General features: G+C 36.7%; 1 protein-coding gene across 16 annotated transcripts in view; it reads left to right on the plus strand.

Annotated features, from left to right (window-relative positions):
* The window catches only part of BICD1 (BICD cargo adaptor 1), a 206231-nt gene that overhangs the window by 138100 nt on the left and 50840 nt on the right, over positions 1 to 17291 (plus strand). For all 16 annotated transcript variants that reach the window (XR_014145652.1, XR_014145651.1, XR_014145653.1 and 13 more), the window contains 2 exons: positions 174 to 326; positions 6980 to 7405. Coding sequence is in view for 13 of the 16 variants with exons in the window: in XM_081821449.1 (XP_081677575.1) it covers positions 174 to 326; positions 6980 to 7405 (579 nt within the window). In the remaining 3 variants the exon portion in view is untranslated. The remainder of the gene's footprint in view (positions 1 to 173; positions 327 to 6979; positions 7406 to 17291) is intronic.

Consider the following 17291-nt stretch of genomic DNA (forward strand, 5'->3'; position numbering starts at 1 on the left):
ATCTTTAAAAAAAAGTTTTGACAGATATCACTACATTGCTATTCAAAAGAAGGTGGTCCTGACTTCTGTTCTATGAGGTGTTTTTATTATTATCTTTAACCACCAAGAGATCTGCACATTATTAAGGCTAGAATAAGAAAGTTTTATATTGACTGTTTATTCTGTTGTTTCAGAACAATGAGATGGTGGAGCTACAGAGAATACGGATGAAGGATGAAATCCGAGAATACAAATTCCGAGAGGCCCGCCTCCTTCAGGACTACACTGAGCTGGAAGAAGAAAATATCACGTTGCAGAAACTCGTGTCCACATTAAAGCAGAACCAGGTAGAGTTCAAGAAATTTTTTAGTTACACTCCAGTTGGAGCCACATCTTCTGACCACTAAGGTTAAATCTTCTTTTTATTTTTCAGAAAGGAACTTGTCAAAATTTGCCTTAATCTTCCTACAATATTTATGTGCTGAAACTTCCCAACCTTCCTATTTCAGCTGACATTTAAAAGACATTTAGCTCTGTGTTAACTTGTTTTAGCTGGAAGTGGAATGTATTATAATCAGTTTAACCTGACAATTTCTCATTAAAAGCAATCCCTGCTCTCTCTCTCTCTCTTTCTTTCTGTAAATTACTTTTAAATCATACACGGAAAGGAATTATGAAATACAAATCAATAAGAACAAAATTATAAAAGAAAGATAATATCTTTTTTTTTCAGCTATAATGTGACCAAAAACATTGCATGTCTACACTTAAATATATATATATATATATTTTTTGGTAGTGAGGCTTAGATAGCTTAATTGCTTTATTTTCCTGATTGGTTTGCATTGTGGTTTGTTACAGTAAGTAACAAAAGAATGTAACTTAGTAAGTAAACTTAGAGGCCTGCCCAGATGTATGTTACTTCTACTCCCTTCCAAAGCTCCTATCTCTATCAAAAACTATTTTTGGTTTTGATAGATACAAGGGTGAAGAAGGGAAAGAGAGAACCCAGAAGAAAAAAAAATGCATGTATTGACACAATTGAAATTTGATTTCTGATCACTGCCACTTCCTCCAGCTTTGGAGTGTTGGGGGGAACAAGATGTCTGCCCAGGAGCTCAGGGGGTGGTTTCAGACCATTAAAAAGGGTTACCAGGATACCCCCTCTGTTTTTACCTCAGTCCTCCCCTTTAAGCACTGACTCACTGTGCGTGTGTGTACTGAGGGTTGATAGTGTTGTAGGCATCCCAGGTCTCAGCTTGGCTGGGGTCAGTGAGCTCACGGTGAAGAAAATCAGACTGAGAAGACTTTTTTAAGTATGCTCAGAAACTTCTTAAGAAGGGTATTTTTCTTTTTCTTTTTTTTCTTTCTTTTTTTTTTTTTTTGGTTACTGATGAAGAATGCAGAGGATTCGAAGCAAATGTACTCGAAGTGCACATATTTGAAGTGGTCATTATTCCCAATTCCTACAAATCCTCTCTGCTCTCTGCACAGGCAGGAGGCTATAGCCTCCCATCCCTGCATGTGGTAGACTAATTTACTCAGGAGGTTAATTTAGGCCAGTATTAGGTATTTTTGAAAGTCTGCCAAGGTATCCTGTGAGTATTCATTAACCCAGATGCCGTTTCTGTGGGAATTTGTGCTATTAGCCTGGCTGATTACTGTTTATGGTTTACCCATGCCCTTCCACCAGTAACTGAAATATGGAAATCAAAGGCTTAACTCAGAAGTTTGAAAAAAACCAAAACAAACAAATGGGAAAATGTATACATCTCTTTAATTTTATTTTCTAGATGCAATATGGTAATTTTCCCAATTAAGTGTCTAATTAATTAACTTGAAATTATTTCCTGCACAAAGGGCCATTCTGGCTTATTTCCTGACAAGTACATGCTCTGTGGTGGTACAAGTCTCTCCGAATGAAGAAAGTGCTGGGTTTTGTTTTTTGGGTTTTTTTTTGCTACTATTGGCCTTTATTGACAGGAGTTAGAATCCATCATATACTCTGTTTCTAATTAGTGAAGTGTTTAGTATAACATTTTATGTACAAATGCCACAGTTCTTTTTTTGCAAAGAGATGACAGTGCTAGAATTCAATCTCAAAACTGCTCGGAATGTTGCTTTGTACTGAAGCTCCCTACACAAAATATAGTCCTGCCACCTGGGTTGACAGTTCTCTGAGTAGCCAAGCTACTAACATTATAAAATGCTTAGTTCAAAGAACTAGAAGATTCTTCTTTTTCTGAAGTAGAAGATTCTTCTTTTTCTGAAGTTCCATTTTTCTTTTAGCTATTTACTGATTATTTTCTAAATGACTGTTGTTTAAATAGCATTTCTTATTCCCTATACAGTTTCTATATGTTAGTTTATTTATTTTCCATCCCCTTCAACCGTAATATAACATCCAGAACAGAGCCTGCCTGGCCCATAGAAGGCATTAAATAAATATCTGTTGAAAGAATGAATAAATTGTTTTTTTTTTTTCTTGCTTATACTCACTCTTTGGCTTAGAAAGGAAACTAAAATTTAAGATTATTGTAATTCATCAGACCAGGTTTTATTTGTGATCCGAAATATGAAATATATAAGAACATCAGAGAGTTGACTCTGAAAACTTTAGGCACGTCCCTCTGTGTGCTGACTTGGTTCTGTGTACAAAATAAAATCAGGTCCAGTCTTACAAATACATTTTATACTTTGATACTTTTGAAAACCAATTTTCTGAAAGAAGTGTAGGAAGAAGCAGCAACCATAAAGAGAGGTCGAGTTGACTATCAGTTCCCCATCAGAAAAACCCACTGATGAAGCAAAGCTATTTATTAGACCTCTCCAGTAAGAGACCCACCTCAACAGAGCCTTAGTAATGTCTCAGAATGGGAGGTTTAGGGAAAGGATGTTCATAGGATTTTAGGGTCTGGATTGGGTTTTGCTTGGTGGGAAACTGGTTGGGATAGGTTGAGTTTATGACATAATGGCTGTCAGTTGGGGGGCACAACAAAGTAAGGGTCTTGACTTGGGTCTTAAGGAAGCTGTTTTCATTGGGTCTCATATTCCAGGAGAGTATTTCCCACAAGTTTTCTATGCCTAGTCCCAGTATTGGTTAACATAGGGTTAACAGGAAAATTTGCCTGGTCCCAGTGTTACCTACCAGGGCAGGAAATTATGTTAGCTTCAATTTCTAGAGATGTACTGGTGGGAGGTAGGGGAGAAATAATAAGTCCTATGTCTCTAATATCTCACATACTAAACTAAAGCACTCAATAGTTGTTATCTAACCATTGAAAACACTTGTTAAAATTAATAATTCAATCATACTGATATTATGAAGAACATTTCCTCCAGGGATATGTTTCTATATCAGGAAATAATATCATAAGAGACCTAGGGAACATATTCAATTCAGTTTGATTCATTTAACCAGTGTTTCAGGAGTATCCTTCTATGAGGCCATGTACTTTTTTAAGGACAAAAGACATGGTCACTGTCTTAAAGAATTTATAGTCCCAGGAGGGAAAGCAGTTAATAGACTCATAGCCATCCATGTAATTGCATATTAAAAGCTATGTGTTAGATGTGGCAATAGAAGGCTAGATTAAGATCTTGAGACTTCCTAAACTCTGAAAAGATTATACTTACCCCCAACCCTCATGTAGTTAAAGAGAAAAAAGTTACTAAACTATGAAGTCGCTAGAAGGAATTGCACCAAAGTACTAATTTTTATAATAGTGAATAGTTTGATGCTATCTTAAAAATGTCAGGCATCAAATTTTTTTTTTTTAAGAAGGCTCCATGCCCAGCATGGAGCCCAATTCAAGACTTGAACTCATGAGCCTGAGATCAAGACCTGAGCTGAGATCGAGAGTCAGATGCTTAACCGACTGAGCCACCCAGGCACCCCCAGATATCAGTTTTTAAGTGCATTCTCATTCCTGTTTCTTGGTGCCTCCACTTTGTTGGGGCTCAAACCATCTGCTTCAGCCCTACAGTGATGGTACCAGAAAGGAGTGATCTGTTTGCCTGAACGGGTCAATAAAGACTTCGGAGTTAGGATCAGATTTTTGACATGGGCCTTAAAGGTTGAATAAGAGTTTTCCAGATGACAGCCTTGGCCAAGGCAGAGAAACATGAAACAGCTGGGTAAGTATTAGGAGCCTAAATATTTATGAGTAGAGTGAGTGAAGTTGCCCAGAGAGAAACAGATCTCTAACAGTGTCTCTTCCAACTACTGTACTCTGCTGTTGTAGCATGAAAGTAGCTGGAGACAAAATAGTGTGACTGTGTTCTAATAAAATTTTATTTACAAAAATAGGTGGTGGGCTAGATTTCATCCAGAAGACATAGTAATGTTAGACAATCCTTGGCCTAAACTATCAGTTTAACAAGGATTACAAAATAAAAGGTCTACAATGCAAACTAAAGAAGTGTCTGCAAATGTAAGCTATCAAGTAATTTGGGAGCAGTCAGAGGATTGGCTGAAATACTAGGAAAGGTTAGCAAGTGGGTATCCTGAGCTGTTCAGGGAAAGGAAAAGAGAAGGTCAGGAGGAAGATGACTTTACAGTTTATAAGCAGGCCTGGAAGAAACCATGACACAAGGACTCAGATTCTGTTATCCCAAGCAATTTCTATATTTGGGTCTTTTCTATCATGGAAATAGAAATTCCAGTGATCTTGTATAGCAGTATCCATTGTACCCCTCTCCCAGTGTATTACCCAGTATGTATGTATGTATGTATTTATAAAGATTATTTTATTTATTTGAGACAGAGAGAGAGAGAACAGGGGGAGGGGCAGAGGGAGAGAGAGAGAATCCACAAGCAGGCTGTCTGCTGAGTGCGGATCCCAGGACCCTGAGATCATGACCTGAGCCAAAACCAAGAGTCAGGCACTCAACTGACTGAGCCACTCACGCTCCCCTATTACTCAGTTTTTAATTGAGCATCAGGCTATGCAGGATAAAGAAAACATTCTTCACCTGCCTTGTAAGTAAGTGTCATGTGACTAGTACTGGCCACTGGGATATGAGAAGTGATATGAGCACCTTTTGAGACATGTCCTTAAAGAGAAAGGGTGTGCCTCTTACTTTGACCCACTGCTTGAAACATGATCAAGGTGGCAAGCCGCCTTAGATCATATGGACCAGAGTAGGAGTCAGTGCATTAAGAGAGAAGAATGACCTCATGGAGCAGAGAATCCTACTGGCCCTTGACTGTCTATCTACATAGTGTTACATGAGAGAGAGCCAAACTTCTATCTAGACTCAATCGCTCTTGTCTAGGTCTCTGTTACATCAGCCAAACCTACATCTGACCTAAACCTATGTCAAAAACTGTTATCCTAACCTTTGCAAAACAAGCCATTCCAGTGAGATTATGTGAAGAAGGGGGCGTGGGGTGGGGAGTAGAATAGAAACAGATGAAAATGGTAATGATCTGTGATCCCTATTCTTTCATTTTTAAAAATATTTCTTGAGGCGCCTGGGAGGCTCAGTTGGTTGAGCGTCTGCCTTTGGCTTCAGGTCATGATCGTGGGGTCCTGGGATCGAGTCCTGTATCAGGCTCCCTGCTCAGTGGAGTCTGCTTCTGCCCCTCCCCTCTTCTCATGTACTCTCCCTCTCTCTCTCAAATAAATAAAATCTAAAAAAATAAAAAATAAAAATATTTCTTAAAATACAAGTTTAAACTAATATAAACAGTAAAATAAATGTACAACTAAGCACATAGTTTACATTAGTATCTAATATCATAATGACTTTATTATATTACCTTTTCCAGTTTATTTTTTCATTCACAACAGCAAACACTTGTTGAAGAGCAGAATTCTGTTGAAACAGTGTGATGGAATATTGAAGCACTGAGGGACACCTCAGGTACATAACAAGTAATTCCTCCTTCTGAGGAGACAACAGTATAGTTGTGGAGATAGAATAGTTATTAAAAAGTGGCATGTGATTAGTGCCATGGAAAAGACCTCAAGGAAGGCCTGTCAGTTTAGAGTAGAGATCTCTTTCCCTTGTGGGCTTTCATGATGAAGGGGTGTTTACACAGGCTATTTGGTTCTCAATTCAAAGGAATATTGCATTGATAGCAATATATATGTATTTTTCTATTATCAGATAATCAGTACCACTATTCCAGATTCTATCCATAAACACATGAAGTTTTTCTTTGCTTCATTTTACTCTCAAACATATTTTATTGAGATTAAATTCTTATTGTGATCTTTTAGCTAATCTATCACTGAATATAAAAATTTCCTTATCATTAATAATTAAGTAAAACAAAGTAATAGTGATGATAAAATATTTTCCTAGTTATAAATATTCTGATAAGTTTATTTTTTAAAAAATTCCTGGGGTGCCTGAGTGGCTCAGTCTTAGTTAAGCATCTGCCTTAGGCTCAGGTCATGATCCCAGAGTCCTGGGATCAAGCCCCACATTGGGCTCCCTGCTCAGTGGGCAGCCTGCTTCTCCCTCTCCCTCTGCCCCTCCCCCTGCTCCTGCTGTCTCTCTCTCTTTCTCTCAAATAAATATATAAAATCTTTAAAAAAAAAAAAATCCTTGTTTTTTTTAGGCAAACAGTGCCCCCTTTTGGCCATTGGTTCCCATAAAAAGAAACCCTAAAACAGACACCTTTTCCATCTCTGCTAAGAATTGAATTTATATATATAAATAAAGTATTTATAAATTATATAATATATTATATATACTAACTAATAATTATTATAAATAATATATAATTTCCAAAGAAATCATCCTATGTTACCTGAAGAATATAGATACTATGTGCTGTTTTAGATTTATTTTGTAGACTCACATTTTACACTGTGTAGTTTCCTATTTTTAGTTAACACACAGTATTATATTAGTTTCAGGTGTCCAGTATAATGGGTAGACTAACATTTTACTTTTTTAAATAACTAGGTCTGCTAGAGTGGTTGATGGCAGTTTTGTAAGACCCAAATTTTAGTTTTATGAATCTTCTTTATCCTATCTAATTCAGGTTGAATATGAAGGCTTAAAGCATGAGATTAAGCGATTTGAGGAGGAAACTGTGCTTCTCAACAGCCAGCTGGAAGATGCCATCCGGTTGAAAGAGATCGCGGAGCACCAACTGGAAGAAGCCCTTGAGACCTTAAAAAACGAGCGGGAGCAAAAGAACATCCTGCGAAAGGAGCTCTCCCAGTACATCACCCTCAACGATAACCATATCAGCATCTCTGTCGACGGACTCAAGTTCTCGGAGGACGCGAGTGAACCCAACAATGACGACAAAATGAATGGGCATATCCACGGGCCCCTTGTGAAACTGAATGGAGACTATCGGACTCCCACTTTAAGGAAAGGAGAGTCTCTACACCCTGTTTCTGACTTATTCAGTGAGCTGAACATTTCAGAAATACAGAAGTTGAAGCAGCAACTTATGCAGGTAAGATCTCCTTTAGGGCTGTGGAAGTGGATTTCTTGTGGATTGAGTTACAGCCTGTTTTGGGATTTCTTGTTCTCACATTTTCCTTCTAGCTTATTTTTTTGAAATATTGCTTCTTCAACTGGAAACTTTGAAAGTACAGTATCTTAGAAAGACACAACAGAAGAGGCGTTGCAATCTCTCATTAAAGCGTCACTTTAAGAAATCTGTCTTAGAGCCACAAAGTAGATTGCAGTCAGGTGGGAAGGGAGAAAAGCCTCTCCATCCGTTTCTAACCACAAAATTCAGAAGCTATACATACAAGTGAAATGACAGAAAAATGAACTTTTCCATCACAAATAATGGTATGTATAGCTTCAAGAATAATAGTAATTTCTGTGAACAGAAATGCCTTAAGCTTTAAAAGACATGAAGGGCTTTCAGTATACTAATTAGCCAGGATATCATATGATTCAAAATACAGAACAGGTATAAATCTGAAACCAAGGAGTTCTTATTCCAACATGATCTAGGCCTTAAATTTTTAGCATCTTCAAATTCAGATGTCTTGTGAAGAGTCCCAGCCTTTAAGCTTATGTCGCTGTGAAGTGGCTTTTCTAGTTTAGGTCTTGCCTCCCTGCCATACCTTAATCCAGTGCTGATGGGAATCTTGCCTGAGGAACAGCATCACCACCATCACCATCGTCTTCTTACTACTACAAATTGTTGGTCTCCACACAGATCTGCTGAACCAGGAATTTGGTTCAACAGGCTTGCCAGGTGATTAAGTTTGAGGCTTAATCTTCAGTCTGTTATCCCCCCAAGGTTCTTTGCATTTGGCTGATAATTAGAGGCTGTCGAGACTCTGGCAGGCATTTATTTCTATAGCAAACGGGGCTTATATTTTTCTGCCTTTACAGAAATGATGACTAAAAATTGAAATTAGCCGAAATAAGAAACTAGAGAACCAATGACGTTAATTTAATAGGTTTATGATTAATAGCACATCAAGAGTTAAGATATCGTGCACTTTACCTGCCCTGTGCTTTTGGCTACTAGCAAAGAATTCATTTTCACGGTGTATAAATCAAGAAATCAAGAGGGCATGGCTGTTGGAAGAAAATGAATTTCATATAGACTTTTACCTGACAGCGAAGTCCAGTTCTGTGTAGGTAATATTTCTCTATGTCTTTTTGCTCAGTTTACACTAATACAACTAGATTGATAGCAAACATATTTTAAATTTTTGCATGATAGATAATTTGTAAGAATTCATGCCCCCAAATTAAATAGAATTAATGTAAAATTTTTCTTAAACTATCGTGTTGGTGGCTTTAGGTTACAAAGTTAATATGCCGAGACTTTTTATTTCTTCTTCTTATGGTGGCAGCGCAGAAGATAATAGGAAGAGGGGCTTTTATGCATAAAACAGCTCAACAGTTTTCAACCAGGTCAGCTATTGGCTGAAAGCTCAGAGCAGTTTTCGCATTTAATCCTAAATATAATCTGAAATAATACAAAATTTTAAAAGAGATGAGTTATTTAACAAGAAGAATGGTGGAGACAAGTTCTCAGCAAGAGAGTGCTTCTTGGTTGGAGTGTTATTTGCATTTGGGGTAGGAAGATTCCTCATTGTCTTGAGACTAGTGAGCTACAAGGGGTCTAGCATCTCCGGACCCAACCCATTAAGTGCTAGTTACATCTCTTCAGTCAACCTGATAACCCAGAGTGCCTCACACATTTTAGATGCTCCAAGGGTCAACCGCTAGTTGGGAACCTTTAGAGGTCTTTACTCTCCCATCAAATGGGGCTACAGAATACCTTCCTGGTTGGAGTGGCTTGGTTTATGACTTAATGTGTGTAGAGTGCTTAGAACAGGGCCAGGCACACAGTAAATGCTCATTGATTGTGAACTATTATTACTATTTCAACTCCATAGTGCCTTTGATTTATTAAGCACTCGATTTATTTAGCTTATATTAATATTAACTTACTGTTGGGACAGTTGGCTCGAGGAGAGTCATCTCAGAAGGGACTAATGTGATCATTGATAGGAATACAGAAAGGGAATAGTTAAATGTCAGAAGGTGAGGTCTGAAAAGGGATGTTCATTTAGCAAAAAGGAGGAGAAAAACATGGCTGGGTAAACCTTCCCTCAATACAGTAGAAAACTGTACCAGTGCTTAATTCATGTTGACAGTTTGTCAAGTTATGGAGGGGCACAGGCAGGGCTTTATGTTCCAAAATTAGCTCCACGTTTAATTATGGAAACCAGGCTCAACTCAGGAAGGGCCTTGCAGCTTCCAACCTCACAACCGACAACGTTAATGTGCAATTTTGTTTTAGACAAAGTAACCATCTTTTGGTAAGCAACATTTTTTAAAAAAGCATATCAACTTTTTCTAAGAATATATTTCATTGAGTACAAGTATAGCAGAATATATCTTTTCATGCATAATTTGTTTATAATCTGATAGATTTTCCTTAGCTATGCATCCCCTGGGTTTAATTTATATAAATAAGCAAATTATAAAAAACATGCCAAGATACATTGACTAGAAGTTATTGCCATTGTCTTTGATGTTAACGTTTCAACATGTTAATGTTGAAAAGAATAAGACAGTTCTGATACACAACAGTACTAATGTACCTTGCAGCATTGCTGTGTGTCAGTATCACTCTCCTGAACGTTCCAAGGAGCAAGCAATAAAATGCACTTTAAGTGTGGCTATTTGAAATGCTTGGAACAGGTGTGTTTTGATATTAAATGTTCAGAATGTAGAAAGATAATATGCAGCATGTACGATATATTTTGTGACATCCCTAATGGGACTGGGTGCTGCAGTGCATGATCAAATAATACTAACATTTCTATAGTGTAACATGTGGTTATTCATGCTAAGAGGAGAAAATGAGGACCAGAAAATTTCTCTCATCAGTCAGGTGCAGTTTTGCTGCTAGAGAAGTCTAGAGCTGTCTAAATATCACCACCCAGTGAGTTATGAGAAAACTTTTATTTAAAACTACTTGGGATTTTGATGGGCGCCTGGGTGGCTCAGTCGGTTAAGCGACTGCCTTTGGCTCAGGTCATGATCCTGGAGTCCCGGGATCGAGTCCCACGTCGGGCTCCCTGCTCATCAGAGAGTCTGCTTCTCCCCCTGACCCTCCCCCTTCTCATGCTCTCTCTATCTCATTCTCTCTCTCAAATAAATAAATAAAATCTTAAAAAAAAATAAAACCACTTGGGATTTTGAAATTATGGCTGTCTTAGGCATGGCAGTTGCCATACAAGCTCATCGTCTTATGTACCTCAGCTTCTAATATCAGCATACTTTGGATATCACAGCCTGTATTTTCATAGTTCCCTAGTCTTTTAGGATTTCTTTTGGCCGGGGTCCAAAGTGCCTTCAAATCAAACACCTGTGCTTCATTAATGTTGACAATTTGTGGAGATATAGAGGGGCACAGGGAGGGATCTAACACCATGTACCAGGGAATGTGCAGCTTTTATTTTATTTTATTTTTTTTAAAGATTTTATTTATTTGACACAGAGAGACACAGCAAGAGAGGGAACACAAGCAGGGGGAGTGGGAGAGGGAGAAGCAGGCTTCCCGTGGAAAAATTTTCTTCCTTAGAATCAAAGAAACCTTTTGAAACCAGCATACCCAGGTCAAAGAGATCATACTGCCATCTGCTGGGAAATGGTAATAATTAATATGAAAATCTGGGACAACTACAATTTAAAGAGTGCCTCCCAACGTTGTATTGCCCTCAAGACTCAGTTATTTCCAATAGATTATACAGCTGACCCTTGAACAACAGGGGTTTGAACTGCACGGGTCCACTTACATGCAGTTTTTTTTTTTTTGATAAATACAGTACAGTACTGTAAAGATGTCTCTTATGATTTTCTTAGTAACTTTTTTCTCTAGCTTACTTTATTATAAAAAAATATATAATACACATAACGTATAAAATATGTATTAATCAACTATTTATGTTATTGGTAAGGCTTCCAGTCAACAGTGCTGCATTGTTCAAGGGGCAACTGTAATTGATATTTTCCGGTGACAGCCAAGTACGTTAATTAGTTTTATTAGAATGAAAATAAGTAGATCCTGTCTGGGAAAACTAAATTACTTAATCTATTTAAAGGAGTCCCTGTGCTTATGCTAAAACCTCTGCCTTTGATAAATAGCCTCTGTTTAACCTCACATTGCAGAGAGTCAAACTAGGGAGAAAACTCTTTGGATTTTTTTTTTTCAGTATCACACCAGCTATATAATTTCACATTTAATGTGACAAAACAGCAGTGTTTCTGAAACTGAGACTGATGTTTTATTGTATCCTCATGGATGTGAAAGAAATAAAGATTCATATTATATTTAGATCCACTCTATTAAAGACCATTTTAATTTTTCCTATAACGATGGTAAGTGGTCAATTTGCTATATGTCCCATAAGAGTTCAAAGCAATTTATATATATTTGCTTGATTGGTTGGTGCCTATAACAACTGTATGAGGTAGATAGTATTGTTATCCCCATTTTACAGAAAGGGAAACTAAGGCACAGATATGTTTTTGTCATTTGCTCAGTCAAAAACTTAGTATAGCTACAGAGAGAGAGTCAGACAAATTAAATATTCTCTGTGCTTAACAAAGACAGAATATTTTTGGGGTGAAATTAATTAAAAGAAGATTGGTCAGTTTGTGTTTTTTAAAAATTAAAGTGACAAATACAATTTCCTAGGGCAAAGTTGACAAGTCACTAAACAATTGCAGATTTTATAGTTAAAGATTACCTTTAATATAAGCTTTATAGGCAAATGCATTTCTCAGAAGCTTTACTTTTTCTACCACATATCAGAAAACATAATAAGAGCATCTATTATCAGAACAGCAAGAGAAGAGTCTATGTCATTTTTTTTAAGAACAACTTTTTGGAGATATAATTCACATGCCATATATCCACCTAGTTAAAGGGTATAATTCAGTGGTTTTTAGTATATTTACAGAGCTGTGCAACTATCCCCACAGTCAATTTTAGAACATTTTCATCACACCAAAAATAAACCATGTACCCATTAGCCACTCCAGCCCTGAGCAACCACTAATCTACTTTCTGTCTTGATAGATTAGTCTGGACATTTGATGTAAATGGAATCATACAATAGGTGGCCTTTCATGACTAGCTTTTTCCACTTAGCATAACATGTTTGAGTTCATTCATGTTACAACATATATTAGCACTTCATTCTTTTTATTGTCAAATAATATTCCATTCTTATATCCATTTATCAGTGATGAACATTTGAACTGTTTCCACTTTTTGACTCATGAGTAATGGCATGAACACTTATGTACAAGTTTTTGTGTGCACATATGTTTTTTTAAATTTTTTTATTTTATTTTATTTATTTATTTTTTTAATTTTTCTTTTCTTTTTTTTTATTCTTATGTTAATCCCCATACATTACATCATTAGTTTTAGATGAAGTGTTCCATGATTCATTGTTTGTGCATAACACCCAGTGTTCCATGCAGAATGTGCCCTCCTCAATACCCACCACCAGGCTAACCCATCCTCCCAGCCTCCGGCCTCTAGAAGTGTGCACATATGTTTTAATTCTCTTTGGTATATGCCTAGGAGTGGAATTGCTAGGTCATATGGTAACACCAGGTTAATTTTGCACTAGGTTGATCTTTTTCACAATTCTTGTTTGTCAGGGCACCTATATGCATTGCCAGAATTGCTTCACTTCAAGCAGAGAAGAATAAATTATTTATTTCTGAGTCCTATTTGTACATGTCGATACTATGTATACCATTATAAGAATCACACCAAGCATTCAAGTGTCAAATTGAGAGTCAGTTGACCAGGATAAAGACGATGAAAATTAATAGCTTATAAAACAGCTTTGATTTCTTTTCCTATAAAAGTCTTAATGTGAATGTGCAAATTCTGATTATCTTTTCTTTTGTTCTTCCACAAAAGAATCTATCAGTACTCAATACATGTAAATGTGTTTATTTAAAAGATAAACATTCCGTGAAATTAAAAAATTTCTATGGGAGGGATGATGCCTGGCAGGTTCAGTCAATAGAGCATGTGACTCTTGATCTTGGGGTTGTGGGTTCGAGGCCCATGTTGGGAGTAGAGATTACTTTAAAAAAATTTCAATCGGATATAATGACAATAATATACTGTATAGTTACACAGGATTAAAGAGTTCACAAATTCTGCATTCAAGTTTTCTGACAGAATAACCAGCCCTACTATAAAAAATAAAATCTTCAGTTCCAGATAGAAGATGAAGACTATAGAAAGAGAAATAAGGCAATCATTCTTAGTCACTATGGAAGATGATAATTAACTCAGCAAGTGTCTTTTGGATAACGTCTTCACAAATGGAGATTAAAATAGTACACTTAAAATGAATAGTAATTTTAATATTTGAAGTGCTTTGCATTTATTAATTCAAAGCAGAACATATCTTAAATAGTTTATGCACTGCTTCTGAAATCCAAACATAATTTAAGGTAGTCCAAACCTTAATAGCTGAGTGAAAATATCATGCTGGAGTTGTATAAAATTATCCACAATTTAGTTATCTTTCAAGGGGGAGCAGACCAATCATAATTGTCTGGAAAAAATGTGTGTGTGTGTGTGTGTGTGTGTGTGTGTGTGTAAATTTGGATATCATTCTCTGTTCAAGTGATTCCACCAGAAATGTACTGAGTGTGTGGAAGATACATATACGAAAGAGACAATATTCTATCTGATGTTTTCTGGAGAGGCTATCCTGAAGAACCTGATAGATTTATCTTTTAGTCTTAAAAAATGTTATTTTAGGAGTGCCTGGGTGGCTCAGTCATTAAGCATTTGCCTTCAGCTCAGGTCATGATCCCAGGGTCCTGGGATCAAGCCCGCATCGGGCTCCCTGCTCAGTGGGAAGCCTGCTTCTCCCTCTCTTGCTCCCCCTGCTTGTGTTCCCTCTCTCTCTGTGTCTCTCTTTGTCAAATAAATAAATAAAATCTTTAAAAAAATGTTATTTTAAAATCAGAATTGGCAGAGCACAGATTGGAACTCTCCTAATGGCATTACCTCATTCATTATAACACTTTTTCCTCTAAAAATGATGTTGAGACACTTTAGCACATTTTGTTCTGGTCCAATTTTTATTTTGTTCAAAATCTTTTCCCATTAAAAGCTTTTTTGTTTGTTTGTTTGTTTTTATTTATTTTTTTATTTTATTTATTTTTTTAAGATTTTATTTATTCACTTGAGACACAGAGATACAGAGAGGGAGAGAGACAGCATGAGCAGGGAGAGAGGCAGAGGGAGGAGGAGAAGCAGGCTCCCCGCTGAGCCAGGAGCCTGATGTGGGGCTCGATCCCAGGACCCTGGGATCATGACCTGAGCTGAAGGCAGATGCTTAACCATCTGAGCCACCCAGGCACCCCTGTTTGTTTGTTTTTAAAAGTAGGCTTCAGGACCAGTGTGGAGCCTGATGCGGGGCTTAAACTCATGACCCTGAGATCAAGACCTGAGCCGAGATCAAGGGTCAGATACTTAACTGACTGAGCCACCCAGACACCCCCTCTTAAAAGGCTTTTTGAAAACACCTTTGTTGGGGCACCTGGCTGGCTCAGTTGGTTAAGTGTCTGCCTTCTGCTCAGGTCATGGTCTCAGGGTCCTGGGATTGAATCCCGCATCAGGCTCCCTGCTTAGCAAGGAATCTGCTTCTCCCTCTCCTTCTGCCCCTCCCCCCGCTCATGCACGCTTTCTCTCCCTCTTTCAAATAAATAAATAAAATCTTAAAAAAAAACCAGCTTTGTCTGTTGTAATCATGTATACTGATCAAATGATGTTTAGGCTTTTCAGAGCAAATTCACTTAGTTTTCAAGAGAAAAAGAAAAGAAAACTCCTGAAATAATCCATTTTCACTGAGATTATATACAATATCAACAGAATATTTAGGAGATTTATTTTTTATTTTTTATCAAAAATTTAAATGACTTGGCTTTTCCTCAAATACCACATTACCTAGTTACCTGGGTTTTTCACTTCAAGTTATTGCCCAATAGTCTGGATAAATCAATTCATCATCAGCTATGGTAATACAATTTGTTATTATCTAATGAAACCCAACTAAGAGGATTTGTATTGGAAAATATCTTTGTTGTTTTTTTGTTTTGTTTTTTTTAAAATACTTTATTTATTTATTTTACAGAGAGAGAGACAGTGAGAGAGGGAACACAACTTGGGGGAGTGGGCTTCCCGTTGAGTAGGGAACTAGATGCAGGGCTCAATCCCAGGACTCTGGGATCGTGATCTGAGCTGAAGGCAAGACGCTTAACAACTGAGCCACCCAGGCATCCCTGGAATATATCTTGACTCTGAATTGAAAGAATTACTTTTGCACATACAGATACAAATCTGTGAAACAAATGTGTTTGCCCTACAGAAACATTTTGGTCATGGGAATGAGCAGTTACCCAAATGTTAATGACAGTTAACATTATAATACCTTGAGCGTTATATTCACTATCTTACTCAATCATCCTTTTATAAGTTCATAAACTTAAGCTTTCCCAGAGTCACATAGCTAGGTAAATGTTGGCACCAAAATTAGGGTCCAGTTCTCTGATGCAACAGCCCCAGTTGGCTTTTTTTTTTTAACCTGTTACACTATTTTTTTGGAATATTTTGGTTTCTGTAGCCATAATATGTAACTTGTGGACTGTGTTCCAGATATGAGCAAGTACTAGTACTATGTCATAAAATCAAAGCTACAACTTAGAAGCTTCTAATAATAATTTAAAATAACAAAACTGTATTTTTAGTTCTAATTTTATCACCTAACATACAGGGAATCCTTGCTTTGCATGATATTGCTAAGCCATAAATGACTGTGGAAGCTGAAACCATGCAAAACAAACTCATAATTAATAGAGAAAATTCAATTGTTCTGTGATTTTTTTTTTTTTTAAGTAAGCTCAACACCCAATGTGGGGCTTGAACTCATGACACCAAGATCAGGAGTCTCATGCTGTACCACCTGAGGCAACCAGGTGCCCTTTGTTCTATGATCCTTAAAAAATTTTTGTCAAAACATTAAAAACTCTCTTACTGTTGGTTATAAATGTATAAAGAAATGAAAAAATCGTAAAACTACTTAGTACACTGTAATCCAAAGAGTAGAAGCATAGTTAAAGTTTTCCTTGTAAAAAAAAAAAAAAACTTATCTTTGAAATAAAAATTTAACACCCCCCAAAAAACTAGGGAAATTAACTTTACATTTTATAGAATATCAAAGATATCCAAACTTTTGAAACAAAAATTTAAATTGTACCTACACCCCCCAAAAAACTTATCAAATACAGTTCAATCTTGCCTTCTTCTCATCATATGTTTTATGATAGGAGCAAGAATTTTTTCTATGCCTTGGTAAATTGTCATACTCCTGTTTGGATTAGCTTTCAGCATTCTATCCGTTGCACTTTCAATGTCTGAAAATATCTCTGAGAGTATCTTTAGTGTGCCCATGTCACTTCTTCTAGGACATTTTTATCTTTTTGTAACAACTACTTTTTTGATTTATGTTGATGCATTCTCCTTCACCAAGTGCTTTGGCTGCATATCTAAATTCTTTCAAATGACATCAGTGTCAACATTGTCACATTCAATTATTTCTTCTGTAACTTCATTTATATCTGATTCAGATTTTACTTCCAGTGTTGTCACTGTTTGTTTCTCTGCTACTTGTTCTTTTTTTCCTTCCTTTCCTTTTCCCTTCCTTCTTCCCTCCTTCCCTTTTTCTTTCTTTCTTTCTTTTTCTTTCTTTCTTTCTTTCTTTCTTTCTTTCTTTCTTTCTTTCTTTTTCTTTCTTTCTCTCTCTCTC

Source organism: Leptonychotes weddellii, chromosome 5 (assembly GCF_054177405.1).
Source record: "Leptonychotes weddellii isolate Sample4059 chromosome 5, ASM5417740v2, whole genome shotgun sequence".
Classification (NCBI taxonomy): Eukaryota; Metazoa; Chordata; class Mammalia; order Carnivora; family Phocidae; genus Leptonychotes; species Leptonychotes weddellii.